This window comes from Dipodomys spectabilis, unplaced genomic scaffold (genome assembly GCF_019054845.1).
Source record: "Dipodomys spectabilis isolate Male_0828 unplaced genomic scaffold, ASM1905484v1 ptg000158l, whole genome shotgun sequence".
NCBI classification, from domain to species: Eukaryota; Metazoa; Chordata; class Mammalia; order Rodentia; family Heteromyidae; genus Dipodomys; species Dipodomys spectabilis.
In genome coordinates this window covers 6,421,794-6,446,621 of record NW_024870835.1, presented here as the reverse complement: position 1 = coordinate 6,446,621, position 24,828 = coordinate 6,421,794, and the positions used below count along the sequence as shown (strand labels likewise).

Genomic DNA, 24,828 nt, shown 5'->3' with positions numbered 1-24,828 from the left:
ATAAAACTCCACATCTCATGGAGCTATCCTGTGGATAAAATGTTATGCTAGTTGGAATTATAATCATGAGTTTATTTCTTATCCAGAATCTTTTACACTCAGACATTTGCATGGTAAATCACCCTTCTCTGAAGAGTTCTTCCTGGTAGGAACAACTATTCTATGTATCACTTCCCAGAAAGCATCCCCTCCTAGACCAGAGAGATAATATCAAAGAAGAAAAAAAAATCTCCCTTCTGCAAAATTCTTCATTCAAGGTAACACCTCATTCAGTTTCAGGACCCTATTCAAACTAGGTTTGCACAAAAGATGAGGCCACCATAGTCAATATATGGATAATATTGTGTTCCTTCTCTACTACATCTGTTCCATAAAATTAAATCTAGTTCAAATGTTGTACCCTCAAAAAACAGGGGTATGGCTCAATAGTGGAGTACTTGGCAAGCATGTACAAGGTCACCATTAAAAAATGTTCCATGGAATGCCTCCTGGTAAAGAGAATTATCAAGATCTTTACAAAAGAGGACCCAGGATCCCCCAGATTGTAGTTGTTTCAGACTACTGAACACTAACGTAATTGCATGGGTCAAGCAAACCACTGATGACATAGAGGTAGCTGAGGTAGCTAATATTATATGAAGAAAATATCACAAATTGAATCTATAATACTCCTAAATCCAAAGCAAAGTATGAGGAGAAAATTTTTGATAGTGATGGGGTAGGATGAAGAGAAAAAGGGACCCTCTAATTAAGCAAGATCTATGCCCAATTCATCTCATTGAGGCAAAGATCAGAGAATAAGAGAGAAATATAACTCCTTCATATACCCCACACCCTGCTAGACTTCACCTTATGATAACTCCCTTAGCATCAACATGTCCAGCATGCACGGCATCCTCCTTCCCACCTGTTGTGACTCTTATATGCCCTACCTCCGTTGAGAGTAAGTTTACCTTCTACACAATTCTTAAACCAAGCCCCTCCCTTTACAATTCTACTCCCTGTGTTCCATTAGCACCTGGCTAAATTACAATAAAACCCTCTCAAATCCTCTTCCAGTGAAATCACACAAATAATTCTTTAAAAACCATACACAAAACTCTGTTTCTTATCTGAAACACCACAGAAAAATCTCAAAATACTGCATGAGAGACAGCCAGATTTAAAAGTTATGTCCCATAGGATTCAATTTATATGACTAGAAAAGCATGGGGGTAGAAACAGTATCCGTGGTTTCAGGTGCCATGAGAGGAGGGCTAGTCAGTTATTCTGAAGCATGGGGGTATTTTAGGGGGTGAAATAAACATTCTTTGTCTTGGTTGGGGTGGTTAGAAGACCTAGATGTGCATCATGTGCATCAAACTATACAGTTAAAAAGTGTCCATTTTCACAGAAATGGAGGGACAAAGATGAAGTAATGCAGCATTTTCTCTGGACACTATGTTGAACATGAGCTATACAACTTGTGGGTGTGGATAGGAAGGAAAAACTGAGATAGCCAGGGAGGAGGCAACACTGTCCAAAAAGAAATATACTCTTCACCTGGCGTACACAGCTATAACCCGTCTGTATGCCACCTTTAATAATAACAATAAGAATTTTTTTAAAATATCCATTTTACTGTACATATATTATGCCTTAGTTTAAAATGTTAGTGAAAAATCTTAAAAGACTCTCTGCATTGTCTCACTAGACATTCCATACTCACTTATTGAATGTCCTATGTTCTTCATGTACAATTTTATCTCGATGATTCCTACTTTTAACACTTTCTGAATTAACTCCTCCAGGCTGTCCTTTTGCCCCCCTCACCCATCATACTTATGCTGTAAGTTACATGAAGCCAACATTTGAACTCTGAGAATAACCCCGTAGATCAGGTTCTTCAGAATCTGTTTTCCTCAGAAAGAAAACAGTCATTCAGAAGATATAAAACTACTAGATTGCTGCACAAATCTAACTCACTATGGCTTTTGAACATCATAACCAGTAGTACTGCTGGAATATTTTCCTGTATCTCTAGCAAAAGGACCAATCAGCCTATATCCACGAACAATGTAGCTAGAAAAACCATTTTGCTGTGCAAATGTAGACAAAAGAGTAGAATGGAAACGTTCAAATAGATCAATTATTTTATTCTTTCTTTTTTGAAAGCAGGGGTTATACTGTGGGGGAGGGACATACAAAGCAACAAAGAAATCATCTTATAAATATGTTATTTTATTCTAGAAAACAGAAATTAATTATCAGGAGACAACCAACAAATAAAAAAATTCTCTTTGTAAGAACAGGGAAAGACTTGTATTTATCATGAGTCTGTAAATAAACAAAGATATGTTGAGCCAACAAACTTCATTGACATTTTCAGTACCATTGACCCTGAAAGTTAATAACACTGCTTGCTGAGGTCTGATTTCACGAAGAATTCCATATGGAACAGGAACGTGAAAGCCTAATAAGGATGTATGATACAAAAGCAAAGGGATTAGTTCACTAAAATAATAGATTCCTCTCTAAATATAATCTGCTCATAAGGACATTTAGAACATTTGTATCTCATTAGGGGTATTAAGTGGGAAAAGATCCACAACACCAAATAGTCCTAATTATAATTCATCTTAAGAAATAAAGTGAGTTTTCTTAACTAAAACAGAAAGTATATGGCAAGAAACAGCTTTAATATAATGATAGAACTGTCAACCAAGTCAAAAAAACCTAATAGCCCAAAGGAATACTAAATGTCCAAAGTGAATAAATGCTCTAACAATACCATATTTTTCCAGAAAATTTCTCAATATTTAATATTCTCCTTTCTCTTTATCAATCCTAGCAATATGAAACAAAAGTTCCCAAGCAAAGAGTACTCAATTTATAAACAGAAGAAATTAAGCAAGCTAGGCGTTAGTGGTGCAAGTCTGTAACCCTAGCTACTCAGGAGGCTGAGATTTGAAGATCATGGTTTGTCCAAGGGGAATAAAAATGTCAAAGATACTCATTTCCAATTAATCACCAAAAAACAAGCAGTGGAAGTGTAGCTAAAGTGGTAAGCTCCAGCCTTAAGTGAAAGAAGCCACGTGAGGTACTCACTCAGTGCAAGCCCCAGTTCTGGTACAGGGGGAGGAAAAGAAGAAGGGAAGGATGGAGGGAGGAAGGTTTAGATAAATCAAATGGGAATGCGAGCCGGGCGCCCATGGCTCATGCCTGTAATCCTAGCTACTCAGGAGGCTGAGCTCTGAGGATTGCAGTTCAATGCCAGCCCATACAGGAAAGTCCATGAGACTCTTATCTCCAATAAAACACTAGTGTTTTACTGCTGTGGCTCAAGCAGTAGAGCGCTCGCCTTAAGCTGAAGAGCTGAGGGACAGCGCTCAAGCCCCACCCAACAAAAAAAACAAAAAAAAAATGGGAATACATTTACCCCATCACAATTTTTTTTTTGGCAGTTGTGGGGCTTGAACTCTGGGCCTGGGTGCTGTCCCTCAGCTCTTCAGCTCAAGGCTGGTGCTCTACCATTTGAGCCACAGCGCCACTTCCAGCTTTTTCTGCTGATGTGGTGCTGAGGAATCGAACCCAGGGCCTCATGCATGCAAGGCAAGCGCTCTACCACTGAGCAACCTTCCCAGCCCCTCCACCACAACTTTTACCAATACCCAGTAATGAAAAAAAGATGATGGAGAGCCAGTAAGCAACTGTTTGAAGAATGTCAGTTCTAGTTTTTTATTCCACCCAAAAGAGGTACTTGTCATTCATGTCTTGAAACAAAATTTTTTTAACTGATATGCAATGGATTGTGTGACTCACAGATTATGAAGCAAGTTAGAGGTGGCACCCTTGCTAGGTACTAATGACACCCATTGAGATGCCCTTCTTACTACCGATGTCATCTGCTGCCACTCTGGCCCATTGTCTCCCTGAGGATCAGAGTCATACTTCATCATTTGTTTTTCATTCCAGATGGAAAACTCTTACCATCCTCTCCCAGGAGAGTTCCTCTTATCAATGACAGGACTTAGTCACCCTGCCTATTCATAAGACCAATCATTGCTAAGGAGAAGCAGTAGTCATTTTAAAAAAATGTTGATCAGAGAGGAGGTTGATAACAATATTTTTAGGGTAGGCATAAATATTTACCTCAATTTTTTAAAAATCTATATGGCAAGTATAAAAGGGCTTCTTTTTATTAAAAAGCACCACAGTTAATATCACTATCTAGAGCTGGCTAAAAGAACACTCTACCATTAGACAAACAGGGACACTAGGAGGCAATCAACTATTTCACTTACTTAGGTGAGTAAAAGCTAGTAAATCAAAGCAAGCTTTTAAAAAAAGCACAATTTCTCAGTCAATAGCAGGAATTAGAAGAAACAGTGTAAGTTCTCTTCAATTTTATACTTTCCAACGTGATCTGGCTGAGCAATCTTAATCCAACCTCACTCTCACCTCCTGAGTTATTCTCTGCTTTGGGGGAACTAGAGGAAAGGGGAAGGACACAGGAGTTTAAACCTGTCAATCATTCTATTTTTCTTTTTTAATTAGCTGTCCTTTTTCATTTAAGCAATTTTCCTTCTTTGTAAAGCAGTGTAGAGGCCAATTTATCTGATAGAAAGGAACACACACACACACACACACACACACACACACACACACACACGGACATCACAAGACATTTTCCTATGTTTGAGCTTTCAGTTACAGGCTTATGATGAAGGAAACTTCAAATACCTGAATGGTTACAGAATGCACAGTCTACTGGAGAACATGGCCATTCCTTCTATATCTCTACTTTATAAACAAAATTCATCCTAACATTGAAAATATTAGGTTGATCCCTTTTAAAGCATGAATTTTAAAAAGACCACTGTTTTTTATTTTTAAGCTAAATTGAAGTATGCATCGCAAATTCTGAAAACATCAATTTTTGCTACTTAGATGCTTTGGTTTTAGCGTGTTCTTGACATTGAAACACTTGCTTTGCCAATTAATGCTATAATTTGCCATTTATATATTATTAGATCCATCTCAGATGTCCCCTATTCTTCCATACACAGGGATCACTCAAGACTGAATCATTTATCTCAGAGTTCATTCACTTGTCAGTCCAACTCTCAACTCTCATTTTCTTTAGCCCAAGAAAGATACAGTGCTCTACATCAGCCCCAGAAATAATTAGATGAAAAGACTGATTATAGTTGAAAAATAAGAGTGTTGCTATCATTATCATCATCATTTTCATCTTTTGGGGGGTGAAAAAGAGGATCCTTTAAAGCAATGCAGTGGAAAAGAACTTTTAGCAAAGAAAATGAGAAGGCTTAAGAAAATACTAAGGAAGAGCACTAGCCTTGAGCTGAAGAGCTGAGGGACAGTGCCCAGGCCCAGAGTTCAGGCCCCACGACCAGATCCACCCCCCCCTCCCAAAAAAAGAAGGAAAAGTGATAAGAAAATACTAAGGAGATTCCATAATTAATTGGGTTTGGTTCATTGGTTGTTTCCCTAGTATTTAGAGTTGAAGTCAGGGCCTCATGCTTGCTAAGCAGGTGCTCTACCAATTAAGTCATGCCCCTGGCTCCTTTGTAACCTCAGATCCAGATATAAGGCACCACCACATCCAGCCTTTGACTGGCTTTTCTATTCTCTGGAGGTACTCAAATGGCACACATCTATACTAGCAAATAATGACTATTAATTCAAGGAAACAAGAAATGAAGGAAGTGAAAGAACAGAGGAAGGGAAATGAAGGAAGGGAGGGAGAGAGGCAGGGAGGGAGGAAGGAAGGGAAGGAGGGAGGAAGAAAAGGAAAGGAAGGAAAGAAGGAAAGAGAAAAGGAAAGAAAGGAAAGGAGGGAGGGAGGGAGGGAGGGAGGGAAGGAGGGAGGGAGAGATGGAGAAAGAAAAAGAAAGAGAGAAAGAAAGACACAGGGAGAGAGAGAGAAAGAGAGAGAGAGGGAGAGACTCCCAAAGTCACTGTAATACCGGAAACATTTTGGATATGGAGCCATCTGATGACAATTACAGGAATCCTAGAAGGGGAAAGAATGCTCAGAGAAGGCCAGACGTCCATGCAATTATAAACCCCAGAGTCTTCTCCACACCCTCCACATCACTGCCAGAGAGAGGTGGTGATGCTGTTCTCCACATTCCCAGGCGGATCCTAAGGACAGGCATGCACACATTGCTCCAAAGAGAACATAGCTATTTTGGTTTCACTGGTTTTCTCATCCTTTGAAGTCAGACACTTCATGATTGTCATGAGTGTGGTTCCCAAGGGTGTGAGATTTATAGGAGCCAGTACTTTCACAGTAAAGAGATGATTTAAAAGGCAAACCACTGAAAATGTTAGCACAAAACTAAAACTTTCCACGTTCCTGTGTTCCTTGAATTGATCCTTGTGAAATGCAGGGAAAGAGGTGGGAAGGTAAAGGTTGAGGTTAGCAGGAGAAAAGGAACTCACATTTACTGAACACAGGAAACATTGCAAGGGAGATAAGGCACCCAAATTTATGACAACTAAAGCTCAGTGGAACAATTTATCTAATCCCAAAGCTCTTAAATAAAGACAATGGGGTGAAGTCCCAAAACAATCTGACCATGTTCCTTCTATTAAGCCACACTAGCAAAGGGTTAGCAAGTACATCAAACAGGAACGGAACCAGAGTGACACAAGCAGCATTAACACTGCCTACCAAAGCACCACTGACACTTTCTTCTTTCTTAAATACTTTACATAATCTATGTCCAGTTCATTTCAACTATATATTATATGCTTCTATCACTAAATTTTCCCATTTGAGTACATTTTATAACTGTAGACTTTTAGCATAAAGCCCCCATGTTCAAAGGCCTGAGATACCTTAAAAATTTGATATCAGCCAAGTGCCGGTGGCTCATGCCTATAATCCTAGCTACTCAGGAGACTGAGATCGGAGGATAGCAGTTCAAAGCCAGCCTAGGCAGGTAAGTCTGTGAGATTCTTATATCCAATAAACCACTCAGAAAACCAGAAATGGCACTGTGGCTCAAGAGGTAGAACACTCGTCTTGAGCTGAAGAGCTGAGGGACAGGGCCCAGGCCCAGAGTTCAAGGCCCAAGACCAACCAAAAATTGATATCATATATCTTCAATGTAGAGGCCTGAAAACAAAGCAAACCAACCAACAAAAAAAGGAAGTACAGGAGACTACTTAACAATAAATCACAATTCTATGGAATGCCTGATGCTTCAAGAGAATGTATATGAATAGAATCAAATTTGACAAACCTTTAAATTGAAGAAATATAATCAAGCTGGGCATTGGTGGGTCACACCTGTAATCCTAGCTACTCAGGAGGCTGAGATCTGAGGATAGCAGTTCAAAGCCAGCCCAGGCAGGAAAGGCCATGAGACTCTTTTTTATTTTGTTTTTTGGTCCAGTCGTGGGGCCTGAACTCTGGGCCTGGGCGCTGTCCCTCAGCTCTTCAGCTCAAGGCTAGCACTCTACCACTTGAGCCACAGTGCCACTTCCAGCTTTTTTTTTCTGCTTATGTGGTGCTGAGGAATCAAACCCAGGGCCTCATGCATGCAAGACAAGCACTCTACCACTGAGCCAACTTCCCAGCCTGCCATGAGACTCGTATCTCCAATAAACTACCAGAAAACCAGAAGTGGCACTGTAGCTCAAGTGGTAGAGTGCTTGCCTTGAGCTGAAGAGCTGAGGAACAGCTCCCAGGCTATTCAAGACCCACAACTGACCCCTCCCCTCCAAAAAACAGAAAGAAATATCAACTCATAGGAAAAAATAGACAAAATCCAAAATTAGGATTGCTAATTGCCTTTCAATCAATGACTTTCATGGGACTTTATGGAAGTAAGAAGTGTCCAACACTGTCAAATCTCCTTATATAGAGTACATGGCACATAATGAAGAACTGTTTGATGACCTTACTAAATATAGTGAGTGTATTAATGAAGTGTATTAGGAATAATAAAACTAAAATGGTGATGATGACAATAATTCTTTCTCAGTGTCAGACATTGTATCTAATCTTTATTGTACAGTTTTGGATTTCTTAGTGTCTTAAGGTAAATAGTATCCCCATAAAGTAAGGAGCAACTTGAATTCAGTAAGCTTGGGTTCCAGTCCATTGTTGGCACTAATAATATACCTAATAATATGTTCATATATATATATATATATATATATATATATACTCACATATTTACTTTCATACCTAATAACATGTTCATATACATGTATCATACCTAGCTTGAGACTAGATATATATCTGGTAAAAGTACCATAGAAGTCCAAAAGAGAAAACTTGAGGGCTAGGGAGGTAGCTCAGTGGTGCAGTATTTGCCTTACACCTCTAAGAACCTGGGTTCAAATCCCAGCACTACAAAAAACAATGCCAGTTACAAAGTAGAATCCACAAGATGTGAAAATTCTGTTAGCATCTGGTACATAGCTGAAAATTCTTCAGAAACTGTGGGTGCTTACCTCATAGATCCCCACACCAATCAAAGCTAAAAGTACCATTCTAGTTTGCCCAGGTGAGGCATGAAAATTGATGCCAACGCTCAGGAAAGCAACCAGGGCTATCCCATCAAAGGGAAGACTGCCTCCAAAAGGAAAGTGTGGATATACCATGGTTTGTGGGGGAGGGGAGGAGGGATGGCCCAATTCCTGATTTTCATCTGGCTCTGCTCCCATGTATCAAGTTAATGTTTCAGCTCAGTGAAAGTAATTACCAGCCAGGCTCTGCAATCCATCAATTCACCCTGGGCATTCCTGCTGATTCTTTCTTTGGTCTCTAGGACCCAAGAATCCCTTTTGTTGATCTGTAAGTGCAAAGGAAAGGTTGGTTGTTACTAGTTTCTCTCCTTCTATTCAAAATTTCTGCCAAGTAATTAGGAACAGAAAATGATATTTTCAAGTTGTTTTTTTAATGCAAGCTATGGGGGTTAGACTCTTAGAAAAATAAGATTAAAATCATACATCTTTGACGTCCCTCCTTCCAAGTAGAATGGACAAATGTAATTTGGCTCTAGGCAATGAACTCAGGGACTTGATCCAAATCACCTCCATTCTAATTTAGGTAGTTTGGCAAGAATACCTTAGTCAATAAATGAAACGTATACTCTTTTACAAAATATGCCCTTATATTCTCCCAACTACCTTAAAGGAAAGTAATACATTCCCCATTTTACAGACAGGGATAACAAAGTCCAGAGGTTAAAATACTACCCATGATGACACTTAAATTGTGACAAAGAAGTCTCCTGAGTCCAAACACTAGACTACTATGACATTTTTTCCAAATGACTGTATCATGTTATGGTATACAGGAATTACTCCCAACCGGAAGTAATGCTCAAAACGGTGTCAAGAACTTGCTGAGTTAGAAAGCCATGGTAAGTGTAAACTGTACAACAGGCAGAAATTTTCCACTAAATGACATAGAGATGACAGAAGGATCCCTCAAGTTTCCCCTCGATGTTCTCTACCACACTGTGAGGCCATTTCCCTTGCCCAGTTACGCTGACAAGCAATATAAATGTAAGAACGTTATGACCACAGAATGCATACATGGCAGGTACAAGGTAAAGAATCACATGGCAGTAATGGCAACAATGGTGAGTCCTTTATGTCACATAAGCTGGAAACACAGCTGTTGCCTTTACCATTCAGTAAATTCTATGGGTGGTGGATCCCTCACTGCATGGACCCATAACCCCATGTCAGGTGGCCCAGCCTGGGCCATATAACAACACACTGTGCGTCTGACTTATGGACTTACAGATTATCATGGAGCTGAAAAAAAAATTAACATCCAGTGAACACTAGCTGCAGAGGCAAGAGAAAAGAAAACTGCAGAAGAAAAAGAACTTGGTACCTGTTTTTTACAGATCTCAAAAAAAGTCCTTAGAATGTTAAAAACATGGCTCCCAACATCACAAGGTTGTCTGCTTGGATCAAATCTTTTAATGCACAAAACAAACAGAAAGAAAAAAACACAAAACAACCCCCCCACCACCATACACACACAGATTTTCTTCAGTTGCATCCTTCTGAAAGGAGGGATACTTCTCCAAGAAGAGCCAAGAGCAGGCCATCAAGAAGGAGCTAGAAGGAGGTGACAGCTCTCCTGGGTTACTGAAGATCTTCCAGTGGGTGAGGTATGGAAGCGTGGAGGACAGTGTTAACAAGAACTTGACTCCATAGATGGCTAGGCTAATATGTATGTTTACATGTTCATTTTTAGCAAAAACTTTTGAAAGAAATAAAACATTTTTAAAATGAAAATAATATTTTTGAATAGCTGTACAGTGTGATTATGCTTTAAGCCAAGTGTTATTACCAGTCAAAAACTTAAAATGAGCCAAGTGCAGTGACTCAAGCCTATAATCCTATTTGGAAGGCAGAGATCAGGAAGTACAAATTTCAAGGCCACCCCAGGCAAACAGAAGTTCAAGAGATTCCATCTCAACCAAGGACGAGGCAGGTTGTGGGAACTTGCTATCTCACAGGGAAGCACAATGGGCTGGACACAGTGGCTTGTGTCCAGCAATACCAGAAGCTAGCACAAGCAGGTGACAGCAGTCCAGGCTAACATGACAATAAATTGTAAAAAGGGGATAAAGGAGCGACTCAAATGGTAGAGCGCCTGACTAGCAAACATGGGGCTATAGGTTTAATTTCTAGTACTGTCAAACAAAATAAATAAACATAAAACAATAAAGCTTATGAAGTAAAAATATTATGGTAAACAAAAAGTTGATTTATTATTGAAAGATTTTTTAAATAAATTTAACGTATTTTCCATGTTATGGTATTTGTATGTTTGTTCCATCATTCCCAGACTAAGGACAATATCACCAGAGCCACACCCCTACCCCTTCACCTTGCTTTAGTTATTTTTCAGACAGGACCTAGTATTTTCACCCTACTACTACTGAAAGTCTCTTAACTATACCTCCATGTAACTGAGATTACAGTGGTGCCCTACCATGCCAGAATTGTTTGTTGAGATGGCATATCACTTACAGTTTGCCTGGAATCAAATCATGTTGATTTCATGATCTGTCTCTCCGGTAGCTGAAATTACAGGTATGAACCATTGCACCCAATCTTAATCTTTTACAAGAAATTTTTACCCTACCTTTACTTCATTTAGATATATTTAAAATACAAATGCTGTGTCACAATCATCTACAGTACTCAATATTTTAGCCTAGGAAGCAATATAACCCTTAATAAATAGCAAGCTATACACCTTCTGTTGTACTATTTAACGACAAACACAACTATATCTCCTAGTCCTTCTATTGTATCAACACATCAAAACAAGGCTATGCAGGCATCAACAAGTATATTTTTCACTGATTAGAACGAAGATTCCAGAGTCTATTAGAACCAGATCCTTAAACATATCAAAACCAACTATAAAACACATATACTTTGCTTTATTCTGAAAAGCCTAATAAAACATCAAGACGCAGAAATTAGTTATAATTTCAGACAGAGACTGATGCTAATAGCCTTTTTTTCCTTTCAATCTCCCTTCTTATCCTCCCATCCATGCATAAGACTATTTGAAATACTTCCTTTTTTAAAAAAACAGGATAAGGAAGTATTACTTGTGACAGGCAGTAATAAGAAGGGCAATATAGACTGGAAGAAATTAAGCCTATTGTATTTACAAAATTAAGTACTTAATTCAAATTTCCTGAGTAAAATATTGACGCTAAATGCAGCAGAAATACATAAAAATTCTTGGGAAAAGCAATAATGGCCACCCTCTAAATCTGCACTGAACACAAAGAGGTACACTGTCAGAAAGAAGCTGATTTGTTTTCCAGAAATTTTTACTTTCTGAAATTTTATTTATGCTATTTATACATCGAAACTATTAACCCTAATTACTCTATCAGTGAGAAAGGAACTTTGGCTCACCCGGAGAAGAAACCAGGTATAGGGAGTGAAGGAAGTAAAAGGTTCTATTTCCTTCTCAAAATTACTCTGCTAGAGGATACAAAGGAAATATTATCTAAGTACGGTAATATATGTCCTTTCTGCACAAATACACAGCCAAGTGGCACAGCCTCAGTCCTCTGTAATTTGAAATGGATAGCTCCTAAGTAAGGCCAATTGGAGAGTGATCTGCTTTTCATATTGAAAAATAGATTCTTAAATGGAACCAGTGACCTCTGCAATGTTAAGAATTGTCACTGGAACAGAAATATAGTTGGTAGCAACTTCAATGATAATGTATTTCTAAGGTACTTATAGAAGAGGAGCTCATATAGGAAAGGTACTTTTTGTACTACTTACCGCTGAGTAAACACAAGTTTTAAATAATTTTCAGTGCAACAGACCTGGAATTCTATTCCCCACAGCCTAGTGATTTTAAATGCCCTGTGACCCTCTTAACCACTGCCAACATCAACATCTGGTACCTGCACAAAGAAAATAGATCCTAAAAGGTTTTTTTTCCTTCTTGAAAAAAAAAAAAACCTTTCATTTTCTTCATGTGTTTTAAATACAGTTCTAAGATAGTTCTCTTTCTCTTCTTTCTGATAGAACCAAAAAGTAAGCATCTACTCTTATTAGGCACCTATGTTTTAAAAGCAAAAGGGGGGAAATCCCCTAAAACGGAGTTACTGTTAATGTTTTCTCATCTTTTGTAAAGAGTTTATAAAAATAGGTCTCCTAAATGATTGTAGTGATGGACCCACACACATATGTACTTATAAAAAGAAGGAAACAAACTTCAAAATTCCAAACATGTCTTCTATCCTTTGTCTAGTTTTATAATTGTTGTCCTTCCTTCTGTATTTTCTCATGTAAGGCTTTTTTATGATGTTCAAATCCCACAAAGATGTTAACCAAAACAATAATGGTGCTACTCTCAATAATTAAGATACTCATCACTTTTAACTGTTGTACTTTAGTAAATAAACCTTATTGAAAATTCTCAAAAGAATCAAAGCTCATTCATTCAATTTCAAAGAAGTTCCAAATGATTTAAAAACTAAATATAGCTATAAGCAAAACCGACCACATTTCCCAAGGAAGTGACTGAAAATGCAACAACAAAAAATTTAAACTGTTTCCTTCTAAGACCCCTTCTGTGCTAGATAAATAAATAATGAACCTGCTTCCTAGTTATATATTTTTTAACAAAGGAATAGTCTCTTATTCTATAGTTTCAAGACATTGCGGAGGTTCATTTCGATATAAACTCTTCCTCATCTGTGGTTCTGGCTCAAGACTGAAGTTATCATTACATAAGTAAAACAGCCCATAAAAGTTTTTCCCCTACTTCAGTATCATCAACTACTAATACATGAGACATGCAATGAGCAGTCCACAGCTAATGCATCAAATTTTTTCACAAGCACTCATGTTACACCACACGCCTGCTTAGTATCTGAAATAAAATGACTGTCTTCTACATTAGAGACATTTTCTCCAAGAAAAAAAACATAGCCATCATTCATTTCTTAGCCAAACATACTCAAGGAGACACAGCATTGGGGCCAGTTAGAGTGCAAATATATTAGCTGCGACTTCAGCCAGTGCCTGTCATTTTGAATACCGTGAAGAAGAGAGATAGTAATTATTGCCGAGAAACCATTAGAGGGCTCCTTAGTAAAACAAGATGCCCAGGCAAACTAATGGACCAACAGTCCACTGCAGTCTTTTCCTATTCCATTTAGCTGCATGTCAGTCCTATCAAATCATCTGACACTTGCAATGCAGGCAGGCTCAGTACAATTAGCAAGATCCTCTACTCCCATGCCCTTTCACTGGGGCTACACTAAGCAGTTACACTGTACAGCCAGAAATGATTTCTTGATTGCATGTGACACTGAGATCTAAAGCCTTTTCTGCAAGGTAAATGCCTACTGGTCTTGTTCCAGTCACATAAGCTTCAGATCCCATCAAGTTTGTAGAAAAGAGAAAACTTAGAATAGAGAAAACTACATTTTCCCCCTTTCTAGCAAGACATTTTAAAGCCCATAGGTAGGGAACCAAGGGCTTTTTGCAGAACACACTATTTTCAAATTCCAAGACTGAGATCATGGTGGGTTCTGCCCTCCACATCTACATATTCTACTGAGGCCAGATGATACTCTTCAGATCTGGAAGTACAGCAGAACTAGATCAAGCATGTATGCTATTTTCCCTTCATTTTCTTAACCAAACAGTGACACAGGAACTTTGGGAATAAAGACAGATAACTGTGTACTACTTGTTAACCAGATATCAAATGCCTGGCTGGGTTTTAATAGAGAAGAGACTGGATGATCTCATGAACAATAATTAATTCTCTCCACAAGTGTTCACTATTTCATAAACTATTTGCTACTGGACCTATAGGTTGGCTATGTGTTTTAGTTATGGAACATTTCCTATATTCCTAAGCATTTGGAATTGTAGAACACAAGGGCCTGAACTAACATTAGGTCTAGATATGTATCTTGGATGTTTCTGACAAAGTGGAAAGACACCACTCTCTGGTTCAATTTTGAAATACTGCCATTTCAAAAATCATCAGAGCCAAATGTTTATTCAAAAATAACAGTAGAGACAATTCTGAGGATTGTGCTGAAATCTTGCCGGAAATGTCTTAGCCCCAACTTTCTACTTGCCGTATTTTTCCTAGCAGTTAATTTATATATAATATATACTTCTACACAAAGGAGACTAAAGTTAATGAGTTTTATTACAATGAAGGGAAGCAAGGTCTGGATTACCTAGCCCACAGAAAGCCTTCAAGGAGGGAGGTGACGAGTTAACACAAGACACTGTGAATATTTGGAAGACAACCTTCCTTTAAATGAGACACTGCTGGTAACGGTAATGGGGAATTTGCAATGAAGGGAAGGACATGCAATTATAATCTGGCTGGGCCCCACTGGACAAAAAGTGATTTACTTGAAAGCTGCCTTTGCACTCAGTAAATGTTCCTGTTATGGGCTGCTCAGCCGGTGACAGCTTTCCAGATGTCAATCAAATTATCATCTATTTACAGTTGATTTGGTAGTGTCATTTGCAATATTCCCTACGTTTCTGATGAAATTGGAAGCACAGAATTTTCTCGAGTTTGCCCTGGCACTCGAGTGGGCAAACTGCTCTTTGCAAATGTCATGTGTCCGCTTATCAGCACTCTAAGGAGCGCGATCTTCCATTCGGCTGAGTGAATCGCTACCAGATGCAAATCTCTCAATCGTCAAGGGAAGACTATGGCAAATTTTAATGTACTTTGAAAAACTCAGTTTACATCAGTGCTCAAGGTGCAGCTTTACCCAGGCTAACAGTTTTTGTATAACAATGAGCCTAAATTAAAGCCTGAAAAACAAGGAAATATTTTTAACTCTTTCAGACATCTGCCCCCTCCATACTGAAGAAAACAATTGTACATGAAATAGAATGAAATGTCAAAGTGGTCTCCTACTACTATAAATGTGAATCTTTGAAGTAAAGTCTGGATCCTAGTGGCTATTCTTTATCAAAAAAGCATCATTGTAACCCCTCTGTACAGTATATTTACAATAAAAATATATATTAAAAAAAGAAAAAAGCATCATAAAATAATTTTGCTCTCAACATTGATGCACAGTGATTAAATACAGGGTACATGTTCTTTATATGTAAATAATTACTGTCACATTTTGAGACAGGCACTATTTTTGTCCCCAAATTAAAGACAAAGGTATTGAAACACAGGATAGTATGTTACCCATCTTACCAATGGTCAGTTACTATGCTGCTGTATGAAATCCACATCTAGATTCCATTATCTTAACTAACGCATTTTATGTATGTCCATATATCAGATGTTCACTTGCACGTATGTACACAAATGCTTCATGTGAGGTATGTGGTCAAGAACATTGATTTCCCATGAAAACAGAGGTTATCTTCTCCCAATGTCATAAAATTTTATACATGTCCTGAAGAAAGTCTGCTTTTATAGTATATCTCCAATTACTAAACTGCAACTGGAATATAAAATGGGAGTATAAAATACAAAGAAAGAACAGCCTCTTAAATATTAGTATTTGCAAGCAAAGGATTTATTTCACATGTCAGAAAACAGATTTTTATTCCTTGGTGGCTATCTGATGTGGTTTAAAAGTGGTGTGGGGATCTATTTGGTACACAACATTACTAGATCAATATAAAACTCTTTAAATCTTCAAATGAGCATTACTAAATAATCCATGGACATATTAGTTTTTGACAGAGAACACAGGCCGTCTTCAAAACTACCAAAACTTTGTACAAAGGTCTGCAAGGGTTAGGTGAACATAATTAAATTTCTATGTGAATATAAGCAAATATATGAGTTCTCTGGCTGTTTTTGCATTTAAAGAGAATTCATAAGTGCAGTAACATGGAAATTGAATAGGGATAGATTTGTATGCTTAGGTGTCACTTAGGCTGTATACACATACCCACACAAACACAATGACACTTCTCATTTCTTCTTTGGAAGGGGATGAGAAGAAGCAAAGAAACTCAATGGCTTAAAAATAAAAATTTAATTAAAATCTTCAGAACAAGTGGGAATGCAAACAGTCTATTAATGGTACACTAAGATATGTTTCACCTATACCAATGCCCAATTACAAACTTCATAATAGTAGATTTTTACTTGAACTTTAAATCGTTTGTAAAGCTAACAGAACAAATGGGGTATGTTTCCCAGATCAAGCAGAAAAAGTAACCGCTAATAAACAGTGGTGTGATCCAACTAAGGGGAAAGTCTCAGACAAGAACCACAATTATTTTAAAGAGGGAAAATACTGATATATATATATATATATATATATATATATATATAATACTAAACCAATCTTTTTTAAAGTGCTTTGGCTAAAGCTTTAACAAGGGATGATGTGAAAATACTTAAATACTTATAGGGAAAACGCAGAGAAAATGAGTGTTATTTTAAAAGTATGCCTACAACATAAAAACAAGGAATTTGAGCATTTTTAGTGATTAACAATTCCTAGCAGCACCTAGTAATCCTGAAAATTTATGCCATAAAAATGTAAGTTTTTACTTATCAGGAAAAGCTGAGTTGCACGTATGAAGAGGAAATGGGGAAGGGTGGTGAGAAAAATGGGAAATTCTTTAGTAACATGAGGTTAAAATATAAACTATCTAGAAAGTATGATTTCCGCTTATTTAATGTTCTTAGTATAACTTTTGTACATAACTTCCTCCCACCTTGCAGTTCTCCATAAAACTCAGCAGTCTTGCTAAGTGTTCAAACCATATTCTATGATTTTAAAATTATCCCTTCATTCAGACTGAGAACCAGGTTTGGCATATCTCAAGGAAGTGAACAGTGCCAGAAACTATCCATGAATTAAATTAAGAATAGAAACTCTTTCCTAGATTGTTGGCTCTGCATGCTGACCAGACAGCAATCAACCCTAACCTCTTCTTAGCCTAGACCTCACCAGGCTTTGTGTTGTAGATCTGCCATAAAATTAATTTTGGTAAGAAATAGTTTTCCCTTTTTATGTAGGTGAACTCCAAGTAATGTTAAACAGCTTACATTGCCTTGAATTTACTAATATTGTGATCTTTATCTATTACCAACGATTTCCATTAGCCAAAATTATATGCTTCCTTCCTATACACATGTTTTCAAGTTTTAGTATCCTTCTTATATAAAACCACCTGACAAATGACCATTTCTGGGACATTAAAAAGACTGTATCAAGACCACAGATCTCTCTATGACAGGAGTGGATTCTCAGAATAATGGTAAAAGCATTAAATCTTATCTACACAGCTATTTTTAAATTACAGAACACAAGATGCCATCATTTTCCATGAAAACAGAGTTTTATAAGACAGAAACTATTAATTTTTATCAAAATCTTCTGCTACATCTTCTCATCATCACCAAGAGAACAGATACCTAATTTGGACCATATATGCAACATACATACCATATTACTTCTGTCTACAAAATAAATCCAGTTTTATAATATACACTGATTCTTTTGCATATAATTAATGATGATGGAAGTTTTATTGAGAAGGAAGATATAGTGGAATGAAGAAAGGAAACGAGGAGGAGGAGGAGGAGGTAGGAAAGGCCAAGAGGAGAAACTCCCTAAAGAGGAAGACCTACAAAATTATAAACACACTATTTGTGGGAGAGGAGGGGAGGGGAGAGGAGGTGAAGAGACAGAAAAAAAAAATTCTTAATATTTCTATATAATTTACCTGAGCCAACTAAGAATAAAGAATAGCAGTGAGGTAATTGACTAACATTAAGTTACTGTTATCTAAAATATAAAAACTCCATTTAGGGACTGAGTATGTAGCCTAGCAAGTGCTGAGGCCCTGGATAAGGGAAGGGAGGAAGGGATTAGAGAAAGAGAAATCATCCTCCTTAGAATATTTCTGCTTAACATGGTTTCTCTGTTATTCTTCTCTGGAGTGAGAAATGGGCATGGAAATTTGCTAACAGAATTATTACCAATAATTACCAATAACAGAATGTTACTATCTTATTCTGTGGATCAGAAGAAAAACACAGCCAAATCCAAACAACAGCTATATATATGTCTGTAAGACAGTGAACTTCCCTTGCTCCACTTTCCTTGCTTTTATTCTGAAAAAATAGGGATAAGAATATGTAGCACAGAATAAAGCAAAAATGAAGTAAGCCATATATATTAACTATATGAGTATTAAATAAGAATAACTCCCCTCTATCTAGAATGACAAAAGTTTCAGAATGTTTCTTGACAGCTGCGAATGTTGAGGCATACTTTGATATTCAATCTTTAAAAGTTTTACACAGGTAGAATTAGATACATTAACAAGAAATAGAGTACAAAGTAATGCTTATTAGCCATCATTTTCATTACTATACTTTTGATTTCTTTAGTTACAATTTATTTGACAAACAGCATAGCCCAGAATCCCGCAGTATTACCATGAGAGGTTTGCTTCAAATTAAAAGGTACAGGGGCTAACAGCTGTCAGGAGTTAGAATCATGCCAATGTGAGTTCCAGCCCTGAGACCATTAATTTCTTAGCTGGGTGATTTTAGGCAAGTTATTTTTCTTTCCATCCTCAATTTTCTCTTTCATAAAACATAAGAAAATAAGAATAGTTGCAATAAAAGTCCAAACTCAGGGCAGCAAAATAAACACTGTAAGGTTTGCTAATAGCCAAGGGGCCCAGAGGCATTCAATGCAACTTGCCCAAGGCAACCAAGTTGGTGACTAAGACAAAAAAGAAATCTCTTGCCTTCCTAATTCAAAAACAGATGCTAGTGCACTTTACTATTCCTCAAACCCGAGAGTCTCTCCTATCCTTTCTTCCACCAGTCACACAATAGGGAGAGGCTCAGCTCTGCCACCTCCCAAAGCCTTTTCTCAGTCTCAGAATCAAAACATAACATTGATTCCCATAGGACTACTTAGAAACCAGACATTGTTCATATCAAATTCTAAAGGATCAGTTATTCTGGTTGAGGTTTAAATGGTCTAGGCCGATGTGCTCTTTGTCAGAACAATTACATCACATCCAAGCTGCTTGTGGTAGTGGCCTGCCTGATAGAATAAAGGTTGTTGACAATGAGATAAGAACCAAAAGCAAATCCTTTGTTGGAACCCTCTTTACTGACCTTTTGAGTAGTCTTCAGTTTGTCATCTTTCAACACATTAGGGCTATAGTAGATATGAAAACATCAGCAAGAAATTCTTTTTTTATTAAAAATTTTCCAATACAAAAATCTAAAGATGTTAGTTTATGAGGGAAGAACAAGAACATTCTTGGCTCAGTTTTGATCCTACTATTTACCTAAGCATATATAAACATACTTCTATTTCAGCACCAGCTTTCAGTAGATTAATTCAGAGACCCTGATGAATTTCTTTCTTAACAACTCAGTGCATGATAATTTAGGAGCTTCCACAACCAAAATTCAATACATTATAATATATGGATATTAGCTTCAACTACATCTCTAAACCAGGCTCCACACCTGTAATCCTATATATTCAGGAGACAGATTTGAAGGACCTGGGTTGGAGGCCAGCCTGAAAAATTCTGTGTACACTCCACTCCAAAATAACTAGCAAAAAGTAGGGTTGAAGGTATGTCTCAAGAATACCAGCCTAGAAAGCATGAGACACTGAGTTTAAATCCTGATACTGAAAAACAAAATCCAAGATGGAAAGAGTTATCAAAAGAAACCCTGTATTCTCCCCTAAAAGATCCAAAGGGAAAGAAGCACCTATTTTACACAGGTAAAATACCTGAAAGACTTTAAGCAGTTGGGATATATTTCACTACTTCCTCATAAAAAACTGCTCACATCTGAAAAAGATAGGGTCATTTACTCTTCTACATGTATACATATATACACGTACTTAGTACCTCAGAACTCAATGAAGCAGTGCATGTGGGTTATTTCTACCATATTTATTTTATTGATGGTAAAATTAAGGCTTATTATGTGTTCAAGTTCATACAATTTTTAAAAAGTCATGTATATTTGAGTCTAAAATCTGAGTTTTTCTACTCTATTAGTATGTCTAAGAAATGTAATCTGATCAACTAAACATACATTATCTTAGCTAGGTGCCAGTGGCTCACTCCAGTAATCCTAGCAACTTAGGAGGCTGAAGCTGAGGACCACAGTTCATAGTCAGCCTGGGCAGGAAAGTCATGAAACTCTTATCTCCAAATAACCAGAAAAAAGCCAAAAGTGGAGCTGTGGTTTAAGTGGTAGAGCACTACCTCTGAACACTGAAGCTCAAGGACAGCCCCTAGGCACTTAGTTCAAGGCCCAGGATTGTCACACACACACACAAAAGATGCTCTATCTCTTCCAATTGATGTTTTGATGGCCATAATATGAATTGTCCCTGACTCTGTCAGGGTTCACTGTTCAATCTGTAAGACAGGCTTGAAAGCTGTCTTCCACAGGGCAGCATGATTTCCTTGTATTCATTTCTCCGTTGGGATGGGGCTTGAAAATTAAGGTGGAGGAGAACAGTGGCAGCACTACTTACTTGGGTCTTTATCTTCAGCTCCTCCCCTTACTATGCATAGGCTCAATAGGGGCTGCAGAGGGGGTTTGTTCACTTCCTTAAAGGGAATGACAAAGACCAAATTTGATGAAGCATCTGATGGTGCTTCAGGCCAGCAGTTAAAGATCAAAGTACACTTAACAGACCTGCAGAGCTATTTTATAGGATTTCAACCAGTTGTGTTTTAGTAAATCATTACATATCCTTAGAATACTTATTCAAGTATATGTATATACTATAGCTATTACACGGTATAGCTATTACACCATTTTTCTAAGTCAAACAAAGAGTTAACGGAGCCAGGAGTTGTCATGCGAAATATTCCCCAAGTTTAAAGGCTCATTTTTAGTTATTTGCTTTTTGTTGTTGTTGGTTTTTGTTGTTGTGTTTTTCCAGTGCTGAAGACTGAGCCAAGGGCTTCTTACTCATACTAGGCAAGCATTCATCCCCAGCCCCTCAAACTAGTTTGTCCCTACTTGAAGGCCTGATTTGGACTGACTATTCTGGGAACCTGGATTCAAAGGAAGAAATTAGGTATAGTGTAATAGAAACATGGTGGCCACTCTTGGGCAAGCAAGGGGCATAGCATTTCTATTTAAAGTCCCTGGGAAATTTTTATGTAGGGAGGTACTCCCCTTAAAAAGGCACTTGACTTGCCAAGGAAATAAGCAGGGGGAAAAAAAGCCCCAAATGAACAGGTAAGTAAGCATATAGCTCTGGTGTAACAAAGAAATAAAACATTGGTAGGCCCGTTGGTTTCTGTAAACCTTCCCTAAGTCAGATTAGATGATGGAAAAAGAAACCTCTCAAACAGAAATCTATGTCCTTTCCCTTCATAAGTACATATGACTCTTTTCTTTCAGAGGTATGATAACAAGTAAACCCGAGAATTTCATCAGAAGTTGTCTCTGAGGGTTATGGTAGAAAGGACTGTGATCACTCTCTCTGCTGCTTAGTGCCAAGGAATGAGGGACAGGCAGGGCTAGGAGGGGAAGAGCCCTAAGCTCAGCAGGGTCTGTGCTCTGTTATCTGGTGAGTCACCCATCTAGAACTGAGGCAGACAGGGTTAGTCTATGGCTTCCTAAGCATGTGACCCAAGGCTCTAGATGGATGTGAAGGGATTAGAGCTTTGTGGGGACCTCATTTGGGCTTCTTCCCTTCTCCTTCCCAGGAACAAGATTCTTAAAACCAAGGAATACTATTCACCCATAGTCCATCTGTCTATTTTCAAACATTCTCAGTCTTTTGTGCACATGTAAAGGCCCCAACCTGAGAGCTGGTCTTGCATCAAACAGATAGCAAGGCCAGGCGCCAGCTCCAAACCCAGCTGTTCCCCAACCTCCCAGTGCAGGTGTGGGATCATCTCCATGAACCTCACCTGCCTGCAGTTTGTCACTTCAATGTCATTACCACAGGCAGAGATGTGTTGGGGCTTTTGTTTTACTTCACACCAGGGGCAAGTCATTTTTGGAATTTTTCATCTTAAATAGTTTTTTTTTAAATGTATGTGACACATATTCCTCACAGGACTTAATAAAACAGAAATTTCACATGCCTGAAAAGTAAACTACAGCTGCACAGAATGAAGAAAAATTTATTTTTTTAAAACATTCTAGTTGGAATCACTTAAAATATATGTTGAACTATAATTTCAGAAGTTAAGAATAAGTTTTATAAAGAGAATTTTCAGAGACAACACTACCAAATTATAACCTGGTGTTTTTTAAGAAAAATAATTTCAAAACAGGGAAAATTCTTAGAGCTCTTTCCTCCCACATAATTACCATCACAGAAGTTGGAAAACTTTTATTTTCAGATTCTTAAAAATCAATCCTCAACTTGGCATTTCTCTAAGGACTAAGAGATATAAAGCTTCTAATTGCTATTACAATGATTCTTTCTAAACACAAATAAAGGCTCTTCTTTCAAAAGCATTGATTAAACTGTGAAAGGGGAGGTACTCTTATATGTGAATGTAGGTTCTTTCACTTAAGATTTTTGCTTTTGTTTATATATCTATAAATCGAATGTATTCCCTATCCAATAAGTGTCCAGCAGAAACAACAGTAATAGGAACGTGGTTTTCATGACACTCTCAGGTGGCTTCCAAGATCTCCTTGTCACAATCCAGATTGTTACAATGACAACAAGAAACAAACCTCTGGGATTCCATAACATCCCCAGACACAGTGTACTAAAAGCATTTGTCTTGTCTTGCCTCTAATGATTATGCAATATATGCTAGAAGCAGGAGAACGGTGACACGGACCACTGGGCTGTGGACAATGTTTTCTGGTCCAACTAGTTTCAGGCTTCTCAGTTCCTACTTGGTGTGTTGCCCTGACACTCAAAGTGAGGTGAAGGTGGACATAACTCCAGGCATCAGCTATGAGAAAAGCTTTTGCCTCTCTAAGGGGTAATCAGAATAGTACATACTCAGTGGCTAAAGTGAAGACACATACGTATATGCTTGCTCTTACTGTTTATGTCTCACTCCACCCATATTTAGGCATTTAAATATGTCTTTATTCTAGAGCTTATAGAGAGAGAAAGAGATAATATCCAGTATAATAGGCATTTTCCTCCAAGTTGTGATCAGTATTTTGCAACTCAAATATTCAAAGCCTAGAGGTATCATATTTAAAAGAAACTTATTATGACTTCTTTTAATAAATCAATATTTGGAAACATAATCACTCTCAAATAGCTGAAGTTAGGAATAATGTTATTTAACATTACCATGCATACTCAAACATACTGAACTATATCTGGAGATGTCCTTTTCTAACACTGTACCTCCTATTAACAGGTAACACCACTAAAAGGCAATAACAAATGCTAGCTAGATATTGTTAAAACAAGAAAAATAGTTCCATGATTTTTTTATTGGAACAGAATCAAGGGAACATCATAGTGTGCCAACTGCCCCACCCACAGAATATCTAGGGGGGTCCCTCCACATTATAGAGATTCTACTGTCTCAAAGACTTACCAGTATAAATAAACCACATATGTCCACTGGGATTGGCAAGTGCTTTTTTGTTTCCTATTAGTTCTAAGGCACTCAGAGAGATAATGTTATTCACTGTACCTTATGATCTCTAAGGAAACCAACACATCAGATGATGATCTCTCTGGAGCTTACACAACTCCACCCCCTGAAATCTAAATTCCCTTTCGAAGGAGCAAGCTACTATGAAAACAATTATGGGGAAGACCTCAGGAAATCACTAAACATATAATCACATACTCAGCTGACCAACCTCTAAAAAGAGGCTGCCCAAATCAAATTCTTAAATTACTCTTTGAGTATCAGTCTAGTTATAAGCCAGCAGGAGCTGAAGTCACCAGTACATTCAATGTCAAAAGACAAGATCACACTAAAACATAAAATGCATATAAACCAACTTTCAGATCATATGATGGGCTTTTATAAATTTATTTGAAGTGAATGATACACAAGAAAGTTTGAGTGTTTCAACTATAACCAACAAAATCCTGGTATCTGGTTATGTCAGAGCAGAAGTACTGGGAATGAACAGTACCTAGAATTAAGTATTTTTAAATGTTTTAAAGTTGTAATGCTCTTTTTAAAAACTGCTGTGTATGTGTGTGTGTGTGTGCATTTCACACATATACATTTTCACTATAAATGGTTATCTGATTTTGACAACCAAATCCAGTTCTTTCCTTAAAAGGGAAAGCATTAAGTACAATGGAGGGGTCATTCTCAATTTCCAAGAAGCCAGGGAGATGAAGTCATCAACTGGAG

The 24,828-nt window shown here is 37.6% G+C and overlaps 1 protein-coding gene across 4 annotated transcripts in view; it reads right to left on the bottom strand.

The window, feature by feature from the left end:
- Bnc2 (basonuclin 2) overlaps positions 1-24,828 on the bottom strand; it is a 427,132-nt gene that overhangs the window by 349,477 nt on the left and 52,827 nt on the right. For 3 of the 4 annotated variants that reach the window (XM_042692904.1, XM_042692905.1, XM_042692906.1), the window contains exon 1: positions 8,724-8,770. The exons of the other annotated variant lie outside the window; for it this stretch is intronic. In XM_042692904.1, coding sequence (XP_042548838.1) covers positions 8,724-8,744 — 21 coding nt within the window. In that variant the 5' untranslated portion in view covers positions 8,745-8,770. Of the gene's footprint in view, positions 1-8,723; positions 8,771-24,828 lie in introns of those variants that run through there. 4 annotated transcript variants of the gene reach the window in all.